General features: G+C 37.6%; 1 protein-coding gene across 3 annotated transcripts in view; it reads right to left on the bottom strand.

Annotated features, from left to right (window-relative positions):
- Window positions 1–23,284, bottom strand: part of dpp6a (dipeptidyl-peptidase 6a) — a 305,960-nt gene that overhangs the window by 217,124 nt on the left and 65,552 nt on the right. The window contains exon 1 of one of the 3 annotated variants that reach the window (XM_015354742.2): window positions 10,287–11,262. The exons of the other annotated variants lie outside the window; for them this stretch is intronic. Coding sequence (XP_015210228.1) covers window positions 10,287–10,478 — 192 coding nt within the window. The 5' untranslated portion in view covers window positions 10,479–11,262. Of the gene's footprint in view, window positions 1–10,286; window positions 11,263–23,284 lie in introns of those variants that run through there. 3 annotated transcript variants of the gene reach the window in all.

Here is a 23,284-nt window from a genome sequence, read left to right as displayed (position 1 = left end):
AATAACTCGGAGAGCATTATATAATATCTGAGCATTTGATGTACACATAATTACTTTTACAGGTTCTATAAACATAAATATAAACAGAAGGGGTTCATTAAGGCAGAGGTAAGGTACTAATGCCATGTTAATGTCAGGGGTTCAGTTAGGGTTGAGCCAATGCACGCTGTGACCTGGCCAGGAGGCGGTATGTTCAGGTGGACTCTGCTGGAAAGATGTGGCACTGCACCACCATAACACAAGAGGGGAAAGAACTACCCACCTCCTACGCAGCTCTGATTTTGACTGCCACTGGGTACCCTAGTTCAAAATCCCTGGGCCACTGGGTGGTAACACTGTAGAAACCTCACAAAGAACACATTAACCTAAACGTCTGCTTGCATGATAATATATATTTCTACGTTTCCATAGAATAAAAGTTGCAAGCCATTTTCTGATCCCTGAACTACAACGCCTATTTATTAGCTCTGCAGTGTTTGTAATCCACTTTCTTTTTACAGAGATGTCACTTTTTAAGGCCAAGTTCCTGTACGATTACTTAATAGAAATACATGTCGGTGCTCTTCTTTCCTCCGTCATGCAATACTCATAGAGTAAGTGGATTTACTGTAGGTGCTACAGTAGCTGCAGTGCAAGTGGAAGTTCACAACTTCAGATGGGAAAATTGGAAAGGACTTGAATTGCTAAGAGCAAGTAATCACAGCTTGCCTCCACTGCATCTTCCAGTCTCAGCTGACATGTCAATTATTAAATAAAGCCTGCTCATATTCTCTACATAAAAAGTGGACAATAGGAGAAAAAAACAGTCCGCCTATCATACGTAAAAAAGGACTTAAACATTCAAGCACAACGTGTGTATTCAATTGGTCTTTTCACTGTGGCAAAACTAAATGCAACTTAATTCACTTTCCCCTCAGTTACACTATATGCCAAAGCTAGATACTATTAACTGCTGTTTTCTGGATGTGAAAGTGTCCAGACATACACTAGGTTCACATAGTAGGCATAGTGAAGTAGACAAGACACTACTACCTGGTGATACTCAGTTTAGAAAATAAATGGGTAGGAAATGCAGAATGCGCAAAATAACCGTGTAGGAAAAATGTTTTCCATAATTTTCCATAAGCAATGACCACTGCATTTCTTTTTCGCCTCTGGAAATAAAGAGCAGAACAAGGGTAGGGAATAAAAGATCCAAATAGATTAGAAAAGAACACAAAAAAACAGATCAACATTATGTTGTTAGCGTGACTTTTTAAAATCTTAGTCTTGATGTGGTGTTTGTATTCAACCAGAAAACAACAAATGTAGAGAACAGAAAAAACGCTGCCTTTGTTATGCAGATACTTTACTGAGTGGCTAGCAGACTTTTAACTCAAGGGCTTTAAACTAGAGTAGACTATTCTTAGAATGTATTTACAACACGGGAGGGAATTAATGAAAAAGCATATTATGAATCGCTACTTTCAGCTCTTCTATTAATACCTAAAGGGAGAGCTTCGTCTTTACTTTCAGGCTTCAGTAAAGCATATAAGGGGATCATTAATACAGAGACAGAGAATCCGCCAGCTGTAAGCCTTTATTTCAAATAAGATGCACTGCACACCCTCCAACGCTGGCCCGTTGTTCAAAAGGATCAGACTAAGAAAGGATTTTCAAAACGTTATTTCATTTTTTATTATGTATGTATTTGCATAAGTACTTGAAACCTGGCTTCTAAGCAAAGCTGAATAAATACACCTTCTAGAGACAGTCCTCCAAATGATTGGAACATGCCAAGAGGTTACAAGGTTAATTTGTTGTGTTATCATTCTGTTCAGCACAAGGACACTGAAATATGTCCTTTGGTAGGTTGGAAAGGGGTGCAGAGACAATATTTCCTGTGAAATTGTATCGCTCTTCTTCACAACTCAAAGGCAGCTTGTAGGATCCAAATCATAAAGCCCATGTGGAACGGATGTGAGTGGAGGTATCAGTTCATGATCACAAGGGGTCCTTAGCAGGACCACGGGCTTCAAGAATCAGCAGATGAAGCCGGTTCTGGAAGCCTGGGCTGTAAAAGAGAATTATATCCCTGCCAGTTCAATGCAGGGCACACACTATCATACAGGGACGATCAAGAGGCAACAATTAACAGAACTAGCATGTCTATACGAGGTGACAGGAAAGTGGAGCACCTGGAAAAAGCCGGGACAGACATGGTTAAAACATGCAAGCTCCGTCTTGCACGTTAAAAGCTGTGAGGCAGCAACAGTTCATGCCACAGTGCTTCCTGCCAGCGGAACAAATGCATTTCCTTTCAAATTGACTGTGCTGCTCTTAACACCATATCTATATATTTCCATCATTGGATAAAATCACATGAGCAGTAACAGAGTATGCAGGGGTTAGGTGTTGCACAGGTGTTTTTTTGGTCCTTCCGAAAGTCTGCTTACTCATAGCATCTACTGCATTTTTACTTTTCAGAAAATGTCAGCATTGTAACTGCAAGCCAAGATCTCCTCTAAATATTTTTAACAAAATGTGAAAAAGATACAACTTGGGTTCACATCACTGCGCTGAGCATTAACAATACTGCACAGTTCTTGTTCAGAACTGTCTGCTGTATAGCTCAACATTGGTAGCATAGTACAGCATCTCATTGATGATTCCTTTCTGGCAACTTCAAATACACAGAGAGGTACTAAACCTCAAATATGGACAAGCATTCAGATTGAAAACTCACTCCCACACGGTATAAACTTTGAAAACTCCAGCCCTAGCAAAACATTTTGAACTTTTTGAGACTTATATCACATCTACCGGGAAACCAAAAATAATGGGTAATGACATGAAATGCTATTCGCATCAAATGAAAGGTGTCTTGGGATAGACAGACATACATAACTTGGAACTGGAGTTGTGCTAGATGCAGCTATTGATTAATGTATCTCTTCATCCTTCAGGTCTCAAAGCAACAGAAGGAGCTAAAGTAGAGATCTACTGTAGTTCAAAGGCAATACAAACCTGACAAGAACAAACAAGATGCTTTGTGCACTCACAAACTACTGTGTAGTTTCAAGTCCTTTCAAAACACAGATTTTCCCTGTGGCCTGTAACAGATTACTACAGCAATCTGTCTTTAAAGACAGGCAAGGGGATTGTGGAATCAGTCCTTCATATACTGGATAATCTCATTGGGGTTGCTGTTAAGTCTTCTACAGAGGAAGGTATAATGTGGACTGCACATGAAGGTCCTATTGAAAGAAAGATTCCCATCAGCAGAGACAGAAATACTGGGATGGCAAACAGTCACAAGCAATGCAGGATTATGTTTATTTCAAAGGGACTGTTTTTGAAGAGGTTTGTTGGATTCATTGTCAATACTCTTGTTGTTTTGGTGTTGTTACAGTTTTTCAAGTAATCAATTCTTCTTTCCTTTCATTTCATGCCTCTGTGCTTATCTAGTTCTCAATTTTGCACAGTTTTTCAAACTCCTGACTGTCTGGAACATACAGTACATTGTACATATATCTGCAGATCTCGTCTAGTAAAGTTAGCTTTCAAAAGAGTTTTTCAAAGTGGATTTACAGGAAATGTTCAGATAAAGCAAATTGAATAATAAACCTGTTGGATCAGTGAAACTCAATTACTGATCTCTGTTTGGCTACATTAATTTTGACAAACCACATCAGCATTCAAAACTGTACAAAAGTCATTAATAAATTAATGTACTAAGAGACTGCATGGCTTCTGCACAGAGCATTTCCTTGACCAGTAATTTACCGACTTGGTTAAAAGAAGGACTGCCGATCAGATAGACATTATATTTAAACCTAGCAGTTGCAGCCAATCAAAATCTTTAGTCAACATACTACTTACAGGCTTTGCTTTACACATTAGAGTTGTCTGTTCAGAATATTTTCCCCAAAAAAACTATTTTGTAAAGAAAAACACCTGCTTTAGAAAATCTCTACGAAGATACCCTGAGCCCAGCTATATTAAAAGGAAGGGACAGCAAAGGTATAGCAGAACTACAGCTAAACAAGAAAATAGACATACAGTACAAACAGCTTTAATTGGTAGGTTGGCTGGGATTTGTTTCAAACAATATGTAATTGTATACATACTGTATGAACTCACGCAATAATGCACTAGGTTAAAAAGTTGCAGGTGTAACACAATGTATATACATTTTCTAATTAAATAAAAGAGTTTAAATTGTGTAGTCCTAGAGATACTGTATACAGCAGATTCAAAACAGACACATTTTGCACATACGGTGTGAAAGTCCCAAATTCAGAAATGCTCAAATCCAGTGTTACCACTGCTAACTGAAAAAAAAAAAATCAAAACAGGTCAAAATAGAAGACATCTAAATCTCACTGTTCTAAGGTCAATACATAAGAAAGTCAATATACTCTCATTAAAGGAGGATTAATTTGAACTAACTTTTACCCTTCAAATACTACAAGAATTAAGAAGCAGATTCTTGCTGATTAATTAAGGATGCGTTATTGAATTCTGGCACGTCACTGAGGATTAGTGAAAAAAAGTGCAAGTTTAAAATCTGCACAGTAGTCTGACAGTGAACCCAGAGCTGATGTTGAAACAGCACTTTGACGACAACTGTCAACTACTCTTCAAAACTGCTAGTGTATACTGTATATCCGTCTGAAGTTTCACATGCAGCATATTTTGTATTCTAAGCTCATTATCAATGCCAAGTGCACAGAAGCACAAATATGCACAGCAAAGGGAATCAGAAGAAAACAGCCTCTAAGGATACTTATTTAATGTTTATAAATTAAACTATTAAACTAACAGTATATTTCAACGTTTAGTTTGAAGAGGAGAATCATTCTGTTTGTCTTCCCTAGGGGCAAGGAATAGTCAGACTTCCCTATCTGTGGAGAAAACAAGGCAGTAAATAATCTAAAAATAAAACTCCGAAATTACCTTCCAGTCTTATCTAAATGACAATTACTCATTTTCATTTTTAGTTCTGTTTATTTTTTGGTTTCCTGGCAATAGGGAATGTATGACGAGCTACAAAGCTGTATTTTTTAGCAATTTCAGAAGCTATTCTTTCAGAATGCTGGAATTAGCTTTTCATGCACTTGAAAATGTTCTAAAAAGAGCACAGCTAGAGATGGCAATTTCCACACCCACACTGTCCAAAGAATCCTCTTCTGTTAACTTTTGAGAAGTGTACTTTTTCCCCAAAATTAAGGCTGACATTTTAAGAACTGTGAAAGGTCTGAAAAGAAGAATTTATCTTACACTAAAACATGTATAATGTCAGAAGGGATCAGTTAGCCATGCTGTTATGAAGAACCAGAAAAATGTCAGGAGAAGTTATGCTTCATCAGTGTAATGTTGTGTCACGTGCTGATTATTTTCTCATAACGTAACGTGAACTTCTCTTGCCATTTGAAGAAAATATAGACATGTCATTTTCATCTTCTAAGCAATGTGTAATAAAATTGAAAGGATATAGGGATCTATAGTTTAAAGTATAGAATTCAAAATCAGGTAGGCTATGTTAAAACTGTATAATGTGCTAATAAGACTATCATTGTATTTTAGTAATATTATATATACTGTATAATTAAGAACGTTGTTTTCACTTTTGTATACTGTATAGTCCGAATATAGTATGTCCAACACTGGCAAACTAAAATAATTAAACTGGAAGGGACATTCCAGATATTCCGGCTAGCAAGTATTCAAAGTGAACCCAATGGAGTTTTTCGGAGTCAACAGTAAAACACAACCCAGAGGACACGTGTAGGAGTGAGGGGGTACACACAGGGTTGTGACAGTATGAAAGCTGCCCAACCATGATGCTGGAGCTGATACTCAGACATCTTTTAAGAAATGGCTTTGGATTACCTTCCAAAAAAAAATAAAACAAAATGACCCCCTGGAAATGTCCTTATTATCTTAATCTACCATCTATTTTGAGAATTGTTTAATACACCGATCACAGGGTTAGAATGTTAACTCAGCACAGTTAGAATGCTGAGATATACAGTATTACCCATACTGTTAATACTGACACCAATAATATAGTTACTCTATACTTCAATGTTTAAGATGCATAGTAATTCAGAACCTCAGAAATGCCATGATGAGAGGAATCCATTCAGGCTAATTTCATCCTTTATCTCCATAGTTCGACAATCAATGCTGGTTGCACTGTGAAGGAAACCCTCAAGTATGAACATCCCTTGATCCACCTTCAGAAAAGTGCAATTTCTCGTAGACTGTCAAACCTAACCTACAGTACATGTCTTACAGAAGTTAGACGAAACTGAAGATCGAGGATTCTGAAGCTACGAGGCTAATTATCATGTCATTATTCTGCCAGAAGTAAGACAGACATGTCATAATACTTTATTGATTCACTTTCTATACTGGCATTTTCATAGTTGTTGTTATTGTCTTGCTCAGATTTGTTTCCTTTTGTACCAACACTTAAACCAAAAGTATTTGTTACTCTATTAAGCTAGTAAACAAGTACACAGAGAGACACATATTACAAAAGATTCAGTGCCATTAATCTTGAGCAGGTATTCTCATATTTTTGCAAAGTAATCACAAAACTATATAATATACTTGTGAAAAAATGTTTATTTTTGAAGAAGCACACAGTAATTTAAATCCTTTTCTTTACTAAGATATATCAACATTTACATCAGAAGAAAAAATAACAAAAGAATGACTGATTACCACTGTTCATGCTAGTTTAAAACTACAAGGTTACATACAGCAAATGTTGATGCCCCAGTTATGGGAAAAGATATTTGTGTAAAGTAAAGAAAGTGAGTATATTAATCATATTTAGAAACTGCTTGCTGAAAGATGGGGAATCCAGAGTGTGTAACTTAAATTAATGGCTGTGAATAACAATGCTGTTATTATTTGGATTAAAATTACTATAATATATCATGAGATTGATAATTGGGAAAAGGTGCCCAGCCCTGAGTAAAATTAGGCTTGTATATTATTTTTCTATTATTTTTTAAAGCTATCAATTACTAAAGGTTCAACTAACCTTTGTAAAGGAATTGTCAGTGCCCATTAATAATTGAATAGTACACTGATGCTGTCAGTAGGAGCTGTCTCTAGGGAGAACAGCTATTTACAGCCACCATAAAGTTGCCTGGCAGTGCAACAACAACAACAACAACAACAACAACAGCAATAACAGTAGCACTGATGAAGAGGATAACAGAATTTGGTTTGCATTTTCATTTTGCTGGTACAAACAGTACATTTAACAGTCTTGCTCAAGCATGTCTTAAATTACAACTAAAATCAGGACGCTAGCATATACAGTATGAACTTCTTCTCCTTATATGAGTAATGTAAGTACCATACTATGAGTATAAATATTTTTTATACTATAAAAAATATAGTATAATTTTTTTTAATTCTCCCATGTCAAAACAAGGACAACATCATTTCACACAAAAAAGCATCTCTTCCTAACATATTTTCTAACATGATGATTTCTCTTAGATTAGGTCAGTGTAAAATAATGATCAGTGATTACTGTGGATTCCCTGCTACTGTATACTCAAAACTTTTTAACATGAAAGAAAAATTGAGACCTAAGTAGATTTGTTTGTGTTTATGTTTAAACATATTTTTATGTAGTCCACTTACTGCAGCAAAAATGTGCAGTATTATTCCGAATGCCTCATTAGCACAAACAAATACACCTTATATTTTTCTGATATCTTATGCATCACAAAGAAAGCAAATCATTGCACGCATTGAGCAAGTAAACCTAATTAACTTTAACATGCACCCGTCATTTGTCCCGGTATTTTAATGAAAGTACATTATTCTTCTTGTTTCAAGTGTTCTTACCGTAGATAACTGAACACAGAAAATAGTACCCAAATGAACTTGTAAGGTTACCCAAATAAGGAATGCGAGTAATTTATCGTTTAGTCTGACATCAAACTGCCAAATGACGACGAGGCAAAGCAGTTCTAACCATTGTTATCTTACAGAATGTGTAATTCAGTTCAATACCCATTAACCCATGTAATAAAGGGTAAGTGGCACACATTTGCCGATAGTTTCTTTTAATGTTTTAAGCATTGCTGTCCTTTGCCTTTAAAGCTGCTGTAGCTTTTCTCTGCCAACAGCCGCAATCATTCATCACCGCCCACGACGTGCTGTCCTTGTTATTGAGGTACTCAGCAGGTTTCGTGCCTACTGTATACTACCGGATGAGAGGCGTCTGTTGTTTATTGTTGCTTAAACAAATCAAAATTTAGCTGAAATCCATCTCTTGTGTTTTAAAAACAAAACACGAACTCGTGTTGAATGTCGCAAAGAAAGGCACGTCTCATTTCAGCACCCGGGACAGCGACACAGAGCTCAACACAACGGCACTCGAAACACTCCAATCGCTGCACCCAAGTCACTGATTTCAAACCAGGGCTTTAGTATTTTTACACCAAGATACATTTTTTAAATGTACCGCAACTTTCTCAATTTAATTTAAGCTTGTGAAGACATCGGTAAAGACCCCCGAATCTTTACTTTAAAAATCATCGTTTAACTCTTAAAGACTGTAAAGACATAGATGGAGCATTTTGACTACTGTACTGTACAGTACATGTGTCGGTGAAGTCAAACATGGATCTTGGGATTGAAGTCATTTCTGAAGTTTATGAATAGGTTCCCGACGACGCTTTTTTGTAACGTTTAGCTGTCAGCAGCCAGTTATTCACACAAATACAAAGCGTAATTATGCAATTGAAATATTTTAACACGTTTATATGCTCAATTATTCCGAATATGAATGTATTGAAATGTGCTGCATGTAAGACAGACCACTAGAGAAACAAAGCAACCAATCATCCTTTACAAACCAAGGCGACACCTACTGCTAAAAGGCTCTTACAGCGCACAAAAAGATGCACACCATGCTGTAAATACATTACACCCGGTATATAGTAAAAGAACCGCCGATTAAAGCTTCATATATCAAATACACGCTGCGTCGTGTATCCAACATCCTGGTTTTGAACGAATTACACATATACACACTTAGTGGGCAGCTGTTTCCTGTAAAACGTGAACCGTGTAACGTTTTTTTTTTTCATTTCATTGCTGGGACAAATAATTTAAATTATTCACATCCAAAGGCGATACATATTAACTTGACTTACTTATTTGTGTAATATTACACTTTACCATGTGTATTTCGTACTTTAAATGGTGAACAAAAGTTTGTTCTGATTTTGAACCTTCAAAACGTTTTGCGCTCGCGTGAACCTTGCTGAAGGTTCATTTCATTTCCATAGTCCCCAGTTGTTGTATTGCAAACAAGTTTAAGTAAAATATCTTAATTGAAGATGATTCTTGCAGGGCTCCCGCTTTTCATACAACAAGAACCACCTAAATACGCAACTTTGAACGCGCAGATTCGGGGAGGAACTTGAACTCCGGAGATTTGGAAACTGAAATATACGAATTTCACACAAAAGAGGGGAAGAAAAATGCCGATTGCAAGATCATCAAAGAAGAAACTGTCCTAAAACGGTACTGTCTGCAAATCCCCTCGGAAAATTACAAATCTAATAATACTCGCCGCAGCAGTGTGGCTGGCGTGCCATCTGTTTGATTTATTGCCTGTGTTTTTAAAGAGGCTGGCCAACAAATAGCTGAAGATAATCGATCCGCTGAGGTTTAACTCTTCCATCCACCGAGGACTGTGGACAGTGCGGGTCACCAATCGTTTGTTACTAAGGGAAAACGGAAAGCTAATCACTGAAGCTCCAGCATGAGGAGTTTATAGGTAATGAAAAAAATACCGCAATTGAGATTAAAGTCGCGACTACGGCGCTTTAAGAAAATGCACAACAAATACTAGACTGCGTGATGTATCACATTGAGTAAAAGCGTTAGAAAATACACAGAATACGGAAAATTCGCAGGCGAACTTTTCCTTACGTTTTGAGTTCTCTCATTTAGAAATTACAACTCGCAGCAGAGCACAGGCAGACATGTGATCCTACAAAAACAGAAAAGGGTGATGGAAAGACTGAATGAGATGAAGTGAATATTCTCAAAAGGCCGAGATGGCAAGATAATCAGGCTATCTAGAACCACATAGTAGTGGGTGGATTATTATTATTATTATTTTGCAGTCTTCACCTGTTTAATAAATCATAACTGTTACGATTTTTGTGACAACAAGCAAAACACAAACAGCGCCTGGAATGAGCGTCTGGCAGAGACAACACGGCAAGAGAGGCGTATAATAAGATTCGTCTTACATCCTCATCTTCACATTCACTCCTGTTCTGATACTGGAAACGGGGTCGACCGTCTTGCAAGGGGCGTGGGGTCTTCCCGGCATTTTCCTCTTCGGTGCACTGACCACCAAGGAGGTGACTGGTTTCAGGTGGAATAGGAAAAGATCTGGAGGTATTGATCTTTCCGGTAAATCTCTGATACAGTGAAGCCATAAGTCAGATCGGAACACTATTGCATGTCACAACAGAAGACTCAAGTTTTTCATCAATCGACCGGTATCTCTTGCTTATGATCGCGGCGGCTTTCGAAGGACTTAAAGGCAAAGCCTTTCCTCCTGGACTCCGAAAAACTGACGGAGAAGACGACCAGAAGCGATCCGCGAAGAAATTCGATTAAGCGAGTCTTTTAATTAGATGAAGAACAGACATTTACAACCCAAATCTTAACAATAAACGTATAAATCACCCCCCCAAAACAGCCGGACGGGGGCTCGGTCAGTTTGCTGAAGGTTGCATACCGGAGGAGAGTGGTCCAAGAGGTGTCAATATTAGTTAAAGTCCGCTCTACATTCAAAGCACGTTGTTTCTCCTCCTCAGTCCGTTGGGGGTATCGAGAATCCTGTCGTCCATGCTATACAAAGGCGATTCCTTTACTTTTGCTCCACAAAACTTGAAGATAAAGGGGTTTCCTACCAACATGACACTAGCAGATAAAAGAAAAGGTTCAAAGAGAAGAGTAGCCGGAACTGACGAGGAAAGAAGGACGCAAAATAATCGTGTTACTCTGACGATGCTTTCTGCATGAGAAGTGAGCACAGTGCAAACTGTTCAAAGACTGTAATCTCTGGAACAGATCGCTCGCTAATATTATAAATAATCACCCCCCCAAAAAAAAACATTGCTCATCCCGGTAAACTGGAGATAAATGTATAAAGAAAGAAAGAGGCAGTTGTGGCAGAAACGGATTAACGCTGCGTTACAGTGAGCCGGTTCATGGAATTTGTATTCCTAGTTAATAATCTTTTTTCCTCTTTTTCAATGCTGCAGCGGCTATAAACCGTGCTCGAGCGCCGCTCTGTGGTTAATAAAAATATAACATCCGCTAGTGAATGGATCGATACTGCACAACACGTTCTGATTTTCTCTTGCGCTGGCAAGTCAAGCATTTAAATGTGATCTAACTGGTAGAAACGAACTTTAACCAATGAACCTTCCCCAAAAAGAGCAGAAAAGGGTAATGTCTAGTGGAAATAAAAATGCAATTTTACCTTTAAAAAGGGGGGTATCGCATGTGGCCAGGTGTAATGGCTTCAATCTGTTCTTTTGGGGTTACTAGGTGCACCATAATAACTTATTGGTCTACAACTTTACTGCAGTCACCATTTGACACTAGCTACTTCATCTTCCTTGAAATGACAGCAGGAGACCATTAAATAAGAGCCTCGGATTACCAAAAAAGCAGAACAAAAACCAGCCGTAGCTATTTTTGGGACTTACATAGAGGCACACAAAGTAAAGATGGCTGACATTTCTGATGCATGGTGCCTCACAACCTTTCCACAAAGTAGTTCTTTCCCCCGAGGGCCCACAGACAAAAGTAAAAGAGTAGAAAAACCTTGGGAAACATTCAAACTAACACAGGTGGCTAAGCAACAAATGTGTCAGATCACTCCATCAACTGAAAGCAACACTCCTGCTGGGGACCATGTTAGCTCCATTTTTCAGGACTTTTTGGAACATCCTCTTTTAAATGGGTCACCTTTAGAATGCTGACTTTTTTTAAAAAAAAGCTGAAACTCAGTGAGGTCGCAAATCAAGTCAATCTTTGTCATCAATCACATCGACAGTCACCAGGCCATTGGACTGAGGCACCTCAACGGAGAAATAATGAATTTTTTTCCTTGCCAGCAAACACTGCATAGCCAAGTGGTTTTAGCACATGAATTTATGATTCAAATATATGTAGAGTCATTAAAATGCTACAAATTAATTTAGCAACTTAGGGCTTTCCTTGTATTTTTTAGCCTCTCAGTGTATATAAATATAAGCAGAAGCATGACTCTATACAGTATGGACTTTTATATGTGTTTATGGTTATTTGAAACTAACTACCTCTACACACAGGACATTTCATGTACTGCAGGTATTTTAACATTGGAAGTACAAGACACTACAAAATGTAACACACTATGGACCTTTAGTTATAGCTCGTTGTTCAGAAAATACCGGACCAGACCCTTACCTACTGTAAATGCAGTACTTTCTCTACCAATGTAGGGAATTATCTATAGACAGCAGTTTTAATCCTGGCGAGGTTACAGATTTTACAGGTCTATATTATATGTGTAATGAAACCTTACTGAACACAGTGCTACCTACGTCAGCAGCACATAACTCTTCGATAGGATGTCTTTTACTTTGTATATTGCACACAGAAGTATACAGTAATTACACATTCCTAGGATGTATATATAATCATGCTTGCATCTACAGTATATGGTACACAGAACAGCTATTTGTCTATTTTTATCTTTTCATTTAAATATCAAAGAACACTGACCTGAAAATATTAAATTACTCATGCTGGTTCCAGAGCCAAAACGTTGAGTCTCTTTTCGTTTCCTTTCAACATGGAATAATCCTTTCCCTGCTCCAATATTAAATGATGTATTCATTACATGCTCTTGAGTCCTCGTACTGAAACACTACAGAAGCCAGGATGAGCTCTGGCTCGATTAGCCGGTGTTGCTCTGGTATGGATTTTGCCTTTACTTATTTTACCACTACATTACGCAAAACCACAATTACATTTTGAATTGTCCATTTTTTTAATGATGTACTGTCCATTATTACTGTACATTGATGTGTATATACTGTATACCATAGTTTAGCATGGGTTTCGCAGGAGGCTATAAGACCAAATCCATCCATTTCCTAAACACTACATTCAGGTCGGGGTCTCCAGAAGCAACAGGCACAAGGAAGGATACCTCCTAGATGGGACGCCAGTCCATCACAGGGCAGATACAGGCACAGACGCAAACACTCACCCACTCAAAGCAGCAAATATTGGAAGGCTGCAGCGTTAGCCTCTGCTCCATCCTCATGTACCATAATATTTAGACCATTTGAGGTTTGTGGCAAAGACATGAAATCTAACTAGTTTATGGATGAAAACTCCACATTAGGGATACTGTAGCGCATTTAAACAACTTACTGGCCAACATGGCAACCTCTAACACCAATAAGATAACAGAGTTAATAATAATAATAATAATTTTCTGGACACTCCACTCAAAGCGCTTTACAGGTAATGGGGACTCCCCTCCACCACCACCAATGCGCAGCCCCACCTGGATGATGTGATGGCAGCCAGAGTGCGCCAGAACGCTCCCCACACACCAGCTATCAGTGGGGAGGAGAGCAGAGTAATGTAGCCAATTCAAAGAGTAATGTAGCCAATTCAAAGAGGGGGATTATTAGGAGCCCATGATTGGTAAGGGCCAATGGGGAAATTTGGCCAGGACGCCGGGGTTACACCCCTGGGATTTTTAATGACCACAGAGAGTCAGGACCTCGGTTTTACGTCTCATCTGAAGGACGGCGCCTGTTTACAGTATAGTGTCCCCGTCACTATACTGGGGCATTAGGACCCACATGGACCGCAGGGTGAGCGCCCCCTGCTGGCCCCACTAACACCTCTTCCAGCAGCAACCTTAGTTTTTCCCAGGAGGTCTCCCATCCGGGTACTGACCAGGCTCACACCTGCTGAGCTTCAGCGGGTTGCCAGTTGTGAGTTGCAGGGTGATATGGCTGCTGGCTACAAGTTATGTCAGTACAGAGGTAACTTGCTATGTCTCCTTCAGAAGAGACGAACAGCGGATGACTTTCCAAACTGAAGATTCTGTTCCTGCTCTGTGTACATTTCTCAACAGAGTAGTTTAGCTTTGTTTTCCATAATTCAGAGACCAAATTATTTTCCACAGCTGTTTCATATCTAATGAAGATATTGTGGCAATCTCCATGATTATAGCTGTTTTGTTAATTAATACCCAAGCCTCCCTGTTTTTTTTTTCACAAAAGCTGAATGCCAAGACTAGTGTAGCTTCCATTTAAAATGTTGATTTTTATTCTTGGAAAAGCAACTCTCTCCTCATCCCAGTGAACAAAATGATCAGCACATGGGATTGGATGATGGGTTACAAAGAGATGAGGAACAAAGAGGGAAATTAGTTGCCAAGGATTTCAAGCCAGGAGCTAATTAATTTTATTGAGCTCTAGGCCTGAAAAGTGAGACCTATAACCTCCCCTGCCTCTGTGGTTGTTTTAATGAACTTCTCTTCAATCAAAACATGCCTAGGTTGTTCAGCATGGTACATTTGTAAGCTCTTTATCGGTGCTTTTCACATCATGATATCAACAAAGAGGCACATGACAAACTACCAGAGCAGTGCTTATATACATAAAAAATATAGTACGCTCTCTTCTTTATGCCTTAGTTGTTTTTGAGATTATCTGCAGAAGTGTTTACTTTCCCCAGTGTTACCCCATGTTAACATTCTGTGTGATTTTTGATAAAGATTTAATGGTCATCTGGCTGCCAAAAATGCAAAAGAAATGTATTTTAAGCTGACCCATTCCACTGACCTTCTGTACCACCAAGCCGAGATAAAGAACAGAAAATTGGGAATTTTTACCTCTGGGAATTATCATCAAACACCAATATATTTCTTTTTGCACAGCCTATAGTGCACATTTCAGTCAATATGGCTCACTGTGCCTGTTTCATTAGAAGACTAAGATGTGTTATCCATTGCAATGATGTATTCAAATGCAATTTGACATCACTACTGTGAAAAAAAAAACATGCCTGTTTGGAAGAGACATTTATAGGACTCATATTAGACAGTGCCATATCATCTATTTGTAAAGCCAGGGGCATCCACCTTACCAACATTGCTATAAACCTGCTTTCTTAACTCCCCAAATCCTGATAGAAACTCCTAAACTGTTTCACATAGCCAGTGTTGGATTTGCAAAATAGTTATGTTTTGTCATAATATATAACGAAGAGCTGGAAATAGAACATTCTTAAGAGCTTTGCTTATCTGTAGGTAAAGCCCAACACATAGTTTTATAAATCCTCAGGTTAGAAATCTTTAATAATTTATCAAGCCATGTGACGTATTTCTTATTCCAGGGGGTCAATGGATCGGAATTCCTGATGAGAAGAACTACAAGAGAAACCCCTTGATATGCAAGTTTTAATTTAATAGATACACAGCCTGAGGGTGTGAGAATTATAATCGCCATTCAGCAGTCAGTGATAGGGAAACAAATGGCACTCAAGTGTGAAAATTGCAGACCAGTTTCTTGCTCTACTTAGTAATCTGAGACACCTTCTAAAACATCCTATGCATATCATCATCTGAGGCTATATATATATATTTTATGATTTAAAACAAATTGTCCGTGGAGCAAGTCATTAAAGAAATTTTACAGTCAGCCGTGATAATGTTTGCAGTATTTGTAGCTGCAGCGGCTTGATTTCATAACGCAATAAATGAAAATGATCATTCCTAAATTTTGAAAAATACCTTCCACAGGAATATGTCCTTATTTTATAGACTTATGTCATTATTATTTGTTTACATATTGTATGTGAGGAAATTATGATGTACTATATAGGGCCAGATTTTGCTCATGAGGCACAATACTTACTGTATACTAGAAGAAACACTTTATGATACACTATATATAGCACTATATGATACAACAAAGTCAGAGAAAAGCATGGCTTTGTAAGCATTTTGGAATCCTTGCTTTGTACAAGGTCTCAGAAACAATGGTTGGCACAGTTTTTTAGGTATGGACTCCTGGCTGTGTGAAGTGATTTTGATCAATTCAACTTTGATGCATTCATAATTTTAATGATGCAAAGCATGTCAGTGTCTTGCATTTTTGTTTAAAGGGAGACTTAGTGTCCTTAGTGCAAACAACTCTGCAGACTGTGAACAGGGATCATCAGTCAGGGAAGTTTCAAAATCAAGAACAATAGAACTGACTAACATGCAACATATATTAATGGTTGTGTGGCATCAAAGGGACAGGACACTCATAAAGAGACAGGGATTTATGTTCATTTCTCTGTTTTATTGGCCAAAGATAGATGTTATCAACACAGCTCCCTCTAAGCGCGATACCTCTAGAGACACCCACATTTACTGGGGAGAGGAAACACTCCCGGATCCAAACCTTAAACACATGATTTAGCACAATGACCAGAACAGCATCAATAAAACAGGCAGTAGGAATAACAATCAATTATCAGAACGCATCACGCATGGCCACCATTTAATCAAATCCGGGTTGCTCTTCTCCTGCTGCTATGAAATTCCTGCCGAAGGTTTTGTCATGATGCAAATTCAGTCAATATCAAGATATACCTAAAAGAAGAGGCACCTGAAGGGCATCTTTTGTTGATAATCTGAACAAAGAAATAATATAAAACCTTTGAGGTTATTTTGGTGATTGCATGATTATCATCACATACATACAGTACAGTATGTGCACCTTATGAACAAAAAAGCAGAAACAAAAAGCACCAAAATAAAAAGGCAAATACACACAACAAATATAAATGCAGTGTTTTCCAGATTGACAGAAAGCTAGAAGGATAAATAATAATAATAGTAATAACCATCATCATCATGATCATCATTGGATGCTAAACGTATTGTATTAATATCATTATTTTTTCAGCACCACGAGAACCGAACATCAGACCTGACATGTTGCTGCATGTACTGTATGTGCCGTAAGAAGTGCTAATATGGGCTCAGAAAGATAAGATATTTGATTCCTTCTCCGATTGCTGAGTGTCCAATCACTGCATTAAACAGACTTTTTAAAGGTGTGGTAGTAGCTCATGATTGGCTGGAGATTTTGCCCTCTCTCTCTGCAGTGATGAGTGTAGTAAAAACTCCTTTTGAATATATTTCATTTGTGCCTGGTGCTGCCTTTGTACAAAGCCATTCTCTTGATACACACTGCTCACTCTGGTGTTAAGGCTCTGACTTTATACTGTATGTACTGTTTGCTTTTGCACTAATTTCAACAAAATCAGGCCTAAGCATTCACCAACAGTAATAGGGTCTATAGTGTCTTCAATAGCTCTCTTCAGATATACTTGTAATTGCCTTATAAACATGATGGGAAGCAATGGAAATATACACTGTATATCACAGGGAAAACTGCACAAACTCGAAATTGTCATTTTATTCCTTTGAAATAGGATTTAGATACTCAAACAGAGCCCTTGAAATATTTACAGGCATGATGGTCAGAGACTTTCTTGAACTGTTGCGTACTACCCTGCTAACCAGGGCAAATCGGCTGTGCTTCCTTACAAACACCATCTGGATTTTCTCTAAGGTTGTTTTTTAAACTTGCTACTGTATATTGGCTCTTTCTGCATCTGCCAGAAAGTCCCCATCTCTTTTTTTTCCAACTTTGACCACCAGTAGAGAACTGGCCACGACAACACTGACAAACAAAATGGACGAATTTGATTGCATTTCATCCATCTAATTAAATCACAAGATTAGAATCTGGCTCTCGTTTTCATTCTATCGAATCCAAGGCGTGGAAAGAAAAATCAATAGATCAAAGATTCAAACCAGCATCACAGCTCATGCTTAGGCTGGTGGAAAGCTTTCCACTTATACAGAAGGATTGTAAGCCATCCTGTACAGCGAATAAAAGCACTTCAGGTTAAATTAAAACATTTTGTATGTAGATATTTAAAATGATCTGAACTCTCTGCTCCTGGGATGGGAATCTCAAATGACAAGAGCATAAAAGTTTTAGTTGCTAAAGATCACTGCTATCACCAGATTGTTTACCAGCATGAATTTCAATTCTCTATACCATTATGTAAACATTTACCATCCTTAACAAATTTACACCTTGCTTTGAGTGAGTCTTAATAGGTGCTCTTGCACCTGATGGAGCTGTCAGGACCAGTTGGCAAGTATTTATGCACAATCTTTTTGCCACATGTCTCTCCTGCTATACTGGATTTTCATTAACACAGCAGAGCAGGAGTCAATTTACTTCACAATATGCCATATGGCAAAAATAAACATCTTATACAGACTGAGAATCATCAGCTATTAAATTCATATTACAGCCTCTCTCAGGACTGTGACAAACGTGGCACTAATAGACATGGCCGAGAAATCTAAGTGGCACCTCAGTCACTGTCACAATCTCTTTTTCCACGCAGAAATAAAACACCAGGAAAAGGTTTCCCCCTCCTCGCTGCTGTTGACCAACTGTGAAGGCAATTCCTGAAATGTTATGGTAGATTTGCAGCGAATATGATGTTCAAAGAGAAATAAATCACACTAAAGAAGTATCTCCAATGCCTAGCTGGAACGTTTTGGAATTTCACCCATCTCTAATCGCTGCATTAATGCACAGCAATTCCTAACATCGGGTTTAAAATGGTGATAATTTCTCCGAACGGCTCACACGTTTTTAATTTGCTATTTATATTATTTAATAGATAACAAAATATGTACCATGATAGGTTTGTAATCATACATGTGGACAGGAAACCCTGCAAGATTTATATGACAATTTAATGACAACCTATGACAAAGGTTTATTTGAACACTCTTGAAAGACACAATTCCATCCTTCCTTCCTTTCCTCTCTTTTTATTACCTGTCCCAGATGTACATCCACCAGCCCATCACTGATGGTCACAAACGCACTCAGTCACCCAGGGACTCTGTGGAGATTGCAGGCTGCAGAACCAGCTCATCTGTGTAAGGGGGGAGGAAGACTCAGTATGTGGAGAATATGCAAACTCCACACAAAGGCACCCGAGGTTAGACCCAGGCCCAAGATCCACAAGCTTGGAGACAGCAGCACTAACTGCCTTGACACTCTGCTGCCTGAACTATAATTCAATAATAAAAATCTATCAATGAACGCTATTTATAAATGTGTGAGTTCTTCTATTTCATAAAGCAATGCTTTGCTCCTATCTTCTAGTACTGAAAGTACCGAATAATGCAGACACTTTGTGTTAAACCCCATAATCATGTCTGACTTTTTTATTTGCACTATCACCAGTCTGGGTGCATATTACCATCACTCATCTGACAGATTCAGTAACATATTTACAAATCAGACATGATTCCCTAATCCTTATTTTGACTGGAATTGAAATGAATGTTTTTTGAGATAAGTATTTGCTTGGATGAGCTTTTCTAGTCTTGCGGATTTGCTTTGGAGCCTCAGAAAGATCCACCAACAGATTGAAAACAAAGTAGATTTCTGTTGAAGATATTCTAGTATTCTATGCTCATAACCTAAAAGGAACAATTTGACAAGATTACTGTAACCTAAAAGTTGTGATCTTGCTTAGTTAGCCTTTACAGTATATCGCAGAGCTTGCAAAAAATGCCATTCAAGTTATAACCTATTATAAAGAATGAACTAACTGCTGAAAAACAATTCTCTTCACACTTAGGTCAAAGCCTTTACAGGGATATATCAAGTAAAATTGACATTTATATAATTATGGTTTCACAAAGAATAGAAAGATGGAGAAGCATAGAGGACTTTTAAGGCAAATCAGAGTATCTTCAAAGCACATTTCACTTCTGTAGACTTACCCTGGAGAAGTCAGTTTTAGCTACCGAGTCAGAGCTAATTTAAAATGTATCTAAAGTTCTGCTATTACTCCAAGCTACTGAAAAAACAAGATATACAGTAAACAGGTATTTCACATGCATGCTTTGATGAGCCGTCAGCTTTAGTTTGCTGAGTTGCTGTTTTGTTGAAAGGCTGTTAAAAATAATAATCCCTCCTTCAAAAAAGCAGTGATTCCGCTCATGACCAAGATCATTTTAGGTAATTTCTGGTAATTTCTAAAGGTACTTCCTTTCCTTTAACTAGAGATAAAGATATATTTCATTTTTTTAATTGACCAAAACTGACGCAACACTGTCATCTAGTGGAAAATAAAAGGATGAATTTTGCAAATACTTAACACAGTCTGTGTTCATAATTTTCTCAACTATTTTCTCAAGAGGAAAACAACATAACATAACGTGCCTCTCAGCACTGGGGCCCTGGAATCCTATCTGCTTGGAGTTTGTATGTTCTCCCTGTGTTCAAATGGGCTTTCCTTCCGGTGCTCTGTTTTCCTCCCATAGTCCAAAGGCATGCTGGTAGGTTAAGTGGATAAGACTGGCCCTGCTGTAAACGTGAGTGTATCTGTGTGCCTGCCCTGTGATAGACTGGCATCACATCAAGGGTATTATCCTGCCTTGCGCCTGTTGCTTGCCAGGACTGATTCTGGCTCCCACAGGTCCCCATTTTTGAAAAAGCAGTTAGAAAACGGAAGGATGGAGAGATAATATATCTGTGTATACTGTATACAATTTTAAATGAAGAAAAACCCATGTTGCTTTTTATCATTAGCAAATGACTGAGAAGTGCATACTGGTTATAATATAACATAATATAATTATTGTACATGTGATAAGTGCCGCTGAAGAATAATTTCTAACTCTGAAATTATGAAATTATTAAATGCTCTGATTTATTCGGGAAGAAAATTCATTCTTAGCTGTGTATGAAAGATGACACATTATGGCTATAATGCTGTCCAACAGAGTATTTTTTCACTCTCACCAGAAGATATCACTGAATGAGGGCCAAATCCTGGAGCAAAACATATTCTTCATCCAATAATTATACAAACAGATTTGACTGTATCCAGTAATTACACCAATAGAAGCTATTAGGTCATTATACAGTATATTCATTTCAAGACAGTACTCACATATTTAGATTATAATGCCTTTCATGCTCTCTTTTGACAAAGGACACCTTGTTTATTTGTTTTAATTGACCCAAACAGCTGTATATCAGTGTAATTGTCTCTGTCAAACAAATTGTATAGGAAGCAAACAAGGCAATTATTTAAGAAGCATTGTCATTTTTGTCTTCTTTTGGGATTCTAAGTCTTACTTGAAGTCCGGGTCTTACTTACAGTATTATCAACATCTCTCGTTTGTTTACAGCAACAGATAATTTGTGTGGAACCCAGATCAGAGTGTGTCATCAGTATTTCTCAGAGGTTCTTATGGCAGACATACTGTAGGTTCGCATTTGTTTAACCTCTTGAAAAAAAGTTAAACTCAGCTCAGTAGTGACGGAGGAGTGCTTCAAGCCTGTGTAATATTATACAATTTATTTTCTGTAAATACAGTATCATCAAGTGGGTGAGAAAGTGAAGAGTGAATGTAACTCTATCGAAGATCAGCTGCATTTCTTTATGTACTGTACTTTAAGTGAAAAAGAGGTTAAGTGAATGAACAGCACATACTGAAGTTATATTGTATGTAGTAGAATACTTAAGACAACAAATAATTTTTTTTCAGAGATAAACTTAACAATTTCACTACTATGCTTTTGTTCTATTTTGAATACTGCTTTCTGCTTTCTGTTGTGTCTGATGATATGGCTACTTATTTTCTTATGTAATGTTCCTTTATGTCACAGTGTAATATTAAGGAATTCCAAATCTTAAGGCAGCTTTAGACATACTGAATATATCTGATCGAACCCCTACACTTTTGCCAATTTCCCTTAACGTTTGGTTTCAAAGTGGCCTTTTAGGCCTGTTTGGATATCGCCTTTGTTTTCAAAACACTGAAGATTTGCAAGTGAAATAAACTCATTGGTGTGCAATATGTTACTGCCGAATTCTTGGCTCATGACAGCAAGAGATTGAAAGCACTGGAGCTTGGCAGCATTTTGTCTATCGAAAAACCAACAGAAATATTAATAGGTCCTGTCATATGCTTCCTCACATTTTTCTTCTAATCTATCTGGAATCCCTTTGAGAGAGAACACTTCCAAGAGGTTATTTAAGTCACTTCACTCACCATTTCACAGAACAAAATATCTATTACTTTACATATATTTTCACAGGTTTGTGAACATAAGGGCTCAGTTCTTGGGTTTACAAGTGCAATGACACGCTCTCTCCTTTAGTTATTTCACATCGTAAATTGATTTTTAGGTTTTATTTTTGTTTTTCTGACAGTTTACAATTCTCATTAAACTAAACTAATTTCCTGGAAATGATCATTTGTTACTGCAGCAATTACTACTGAATTGAAATAATTAGATAACAGGTGCATGTACTGTAAATAAATGGCATGCTTCAAGGCAAACGTACACTTCAGTCATTTTTAAAGGAAACCTATAATACAGGCCAAAGATTAGTTATCACACTATTACTAAGTACAGGGAATGTACTTTAATGTTTTAAATTTAACTGTGTATAATTGTTTTAGAAAATACTGGGGAAATCAAATGATATATTTGATAAACTTCTTCCAGGTGTAATGGAAAATTGACATTGGGAATCAAGAGTTGATATTATAGCTTTTACACCCATCACAGGAGTATGCTTTTTTCAGTCAAAACAAATAATGCTATTTTTTGACACGCAGATGTTTCTGATGTACAGCATGTGGACACACAGACAGCTTTCAGTTTGCAGTGTTGTTATTATCAATATTTGTCTTCTAATCATCCCTGCACATGGCACAAAAGTAGCTGCACACTGTTGTTTTGACCTTTTAGGATTTTTTGGATACTTTAATTTGTTACCGAATCAAAGATTAATTTTGCACTCAAAGGGTGTTAAACTTATGAGAAACAAGTAAGTACAAAAGACAGTAAAACTGACCCATGACCACACCTGCAAAATCTCTTTGTGTGGTTACTCATTTACAGTTTCAGGTCAGTGTATAAGATAACCTAACTCGGGTTCCAATTTTTAACTATGGATATGGTACAATGACACAATAGAAGAATACCAAAGAATAAAGAAATACTGTCTAGTGACCTAGTAGTCTAGCTTTAAATCCAATTACCTATCCATGTCATTAGCAAACACTTAAGTGCCAACAGGGAGGTCATTA

Source organism: Lepisosteus oculatus, chromosome 6, assembly GCF_040954835.1.
Source record: "Lepisosteus oculatus isolate fLepOcu1 chromosome 6, fLepOcu1.hap2, whole genome shotgun sequence".
Taxonomy (NCBI): Eukaryota; Metazoa; Chordata; class Actinopteri; order Semionotiformes; family Lepisosteidae; genus Lepisosteus; species Lepisosteus oculatus.
Note: the sequence above shows the minus strand (reverse complement) of the source record. Positions and strands in the feature narration are given on the sequence as shown.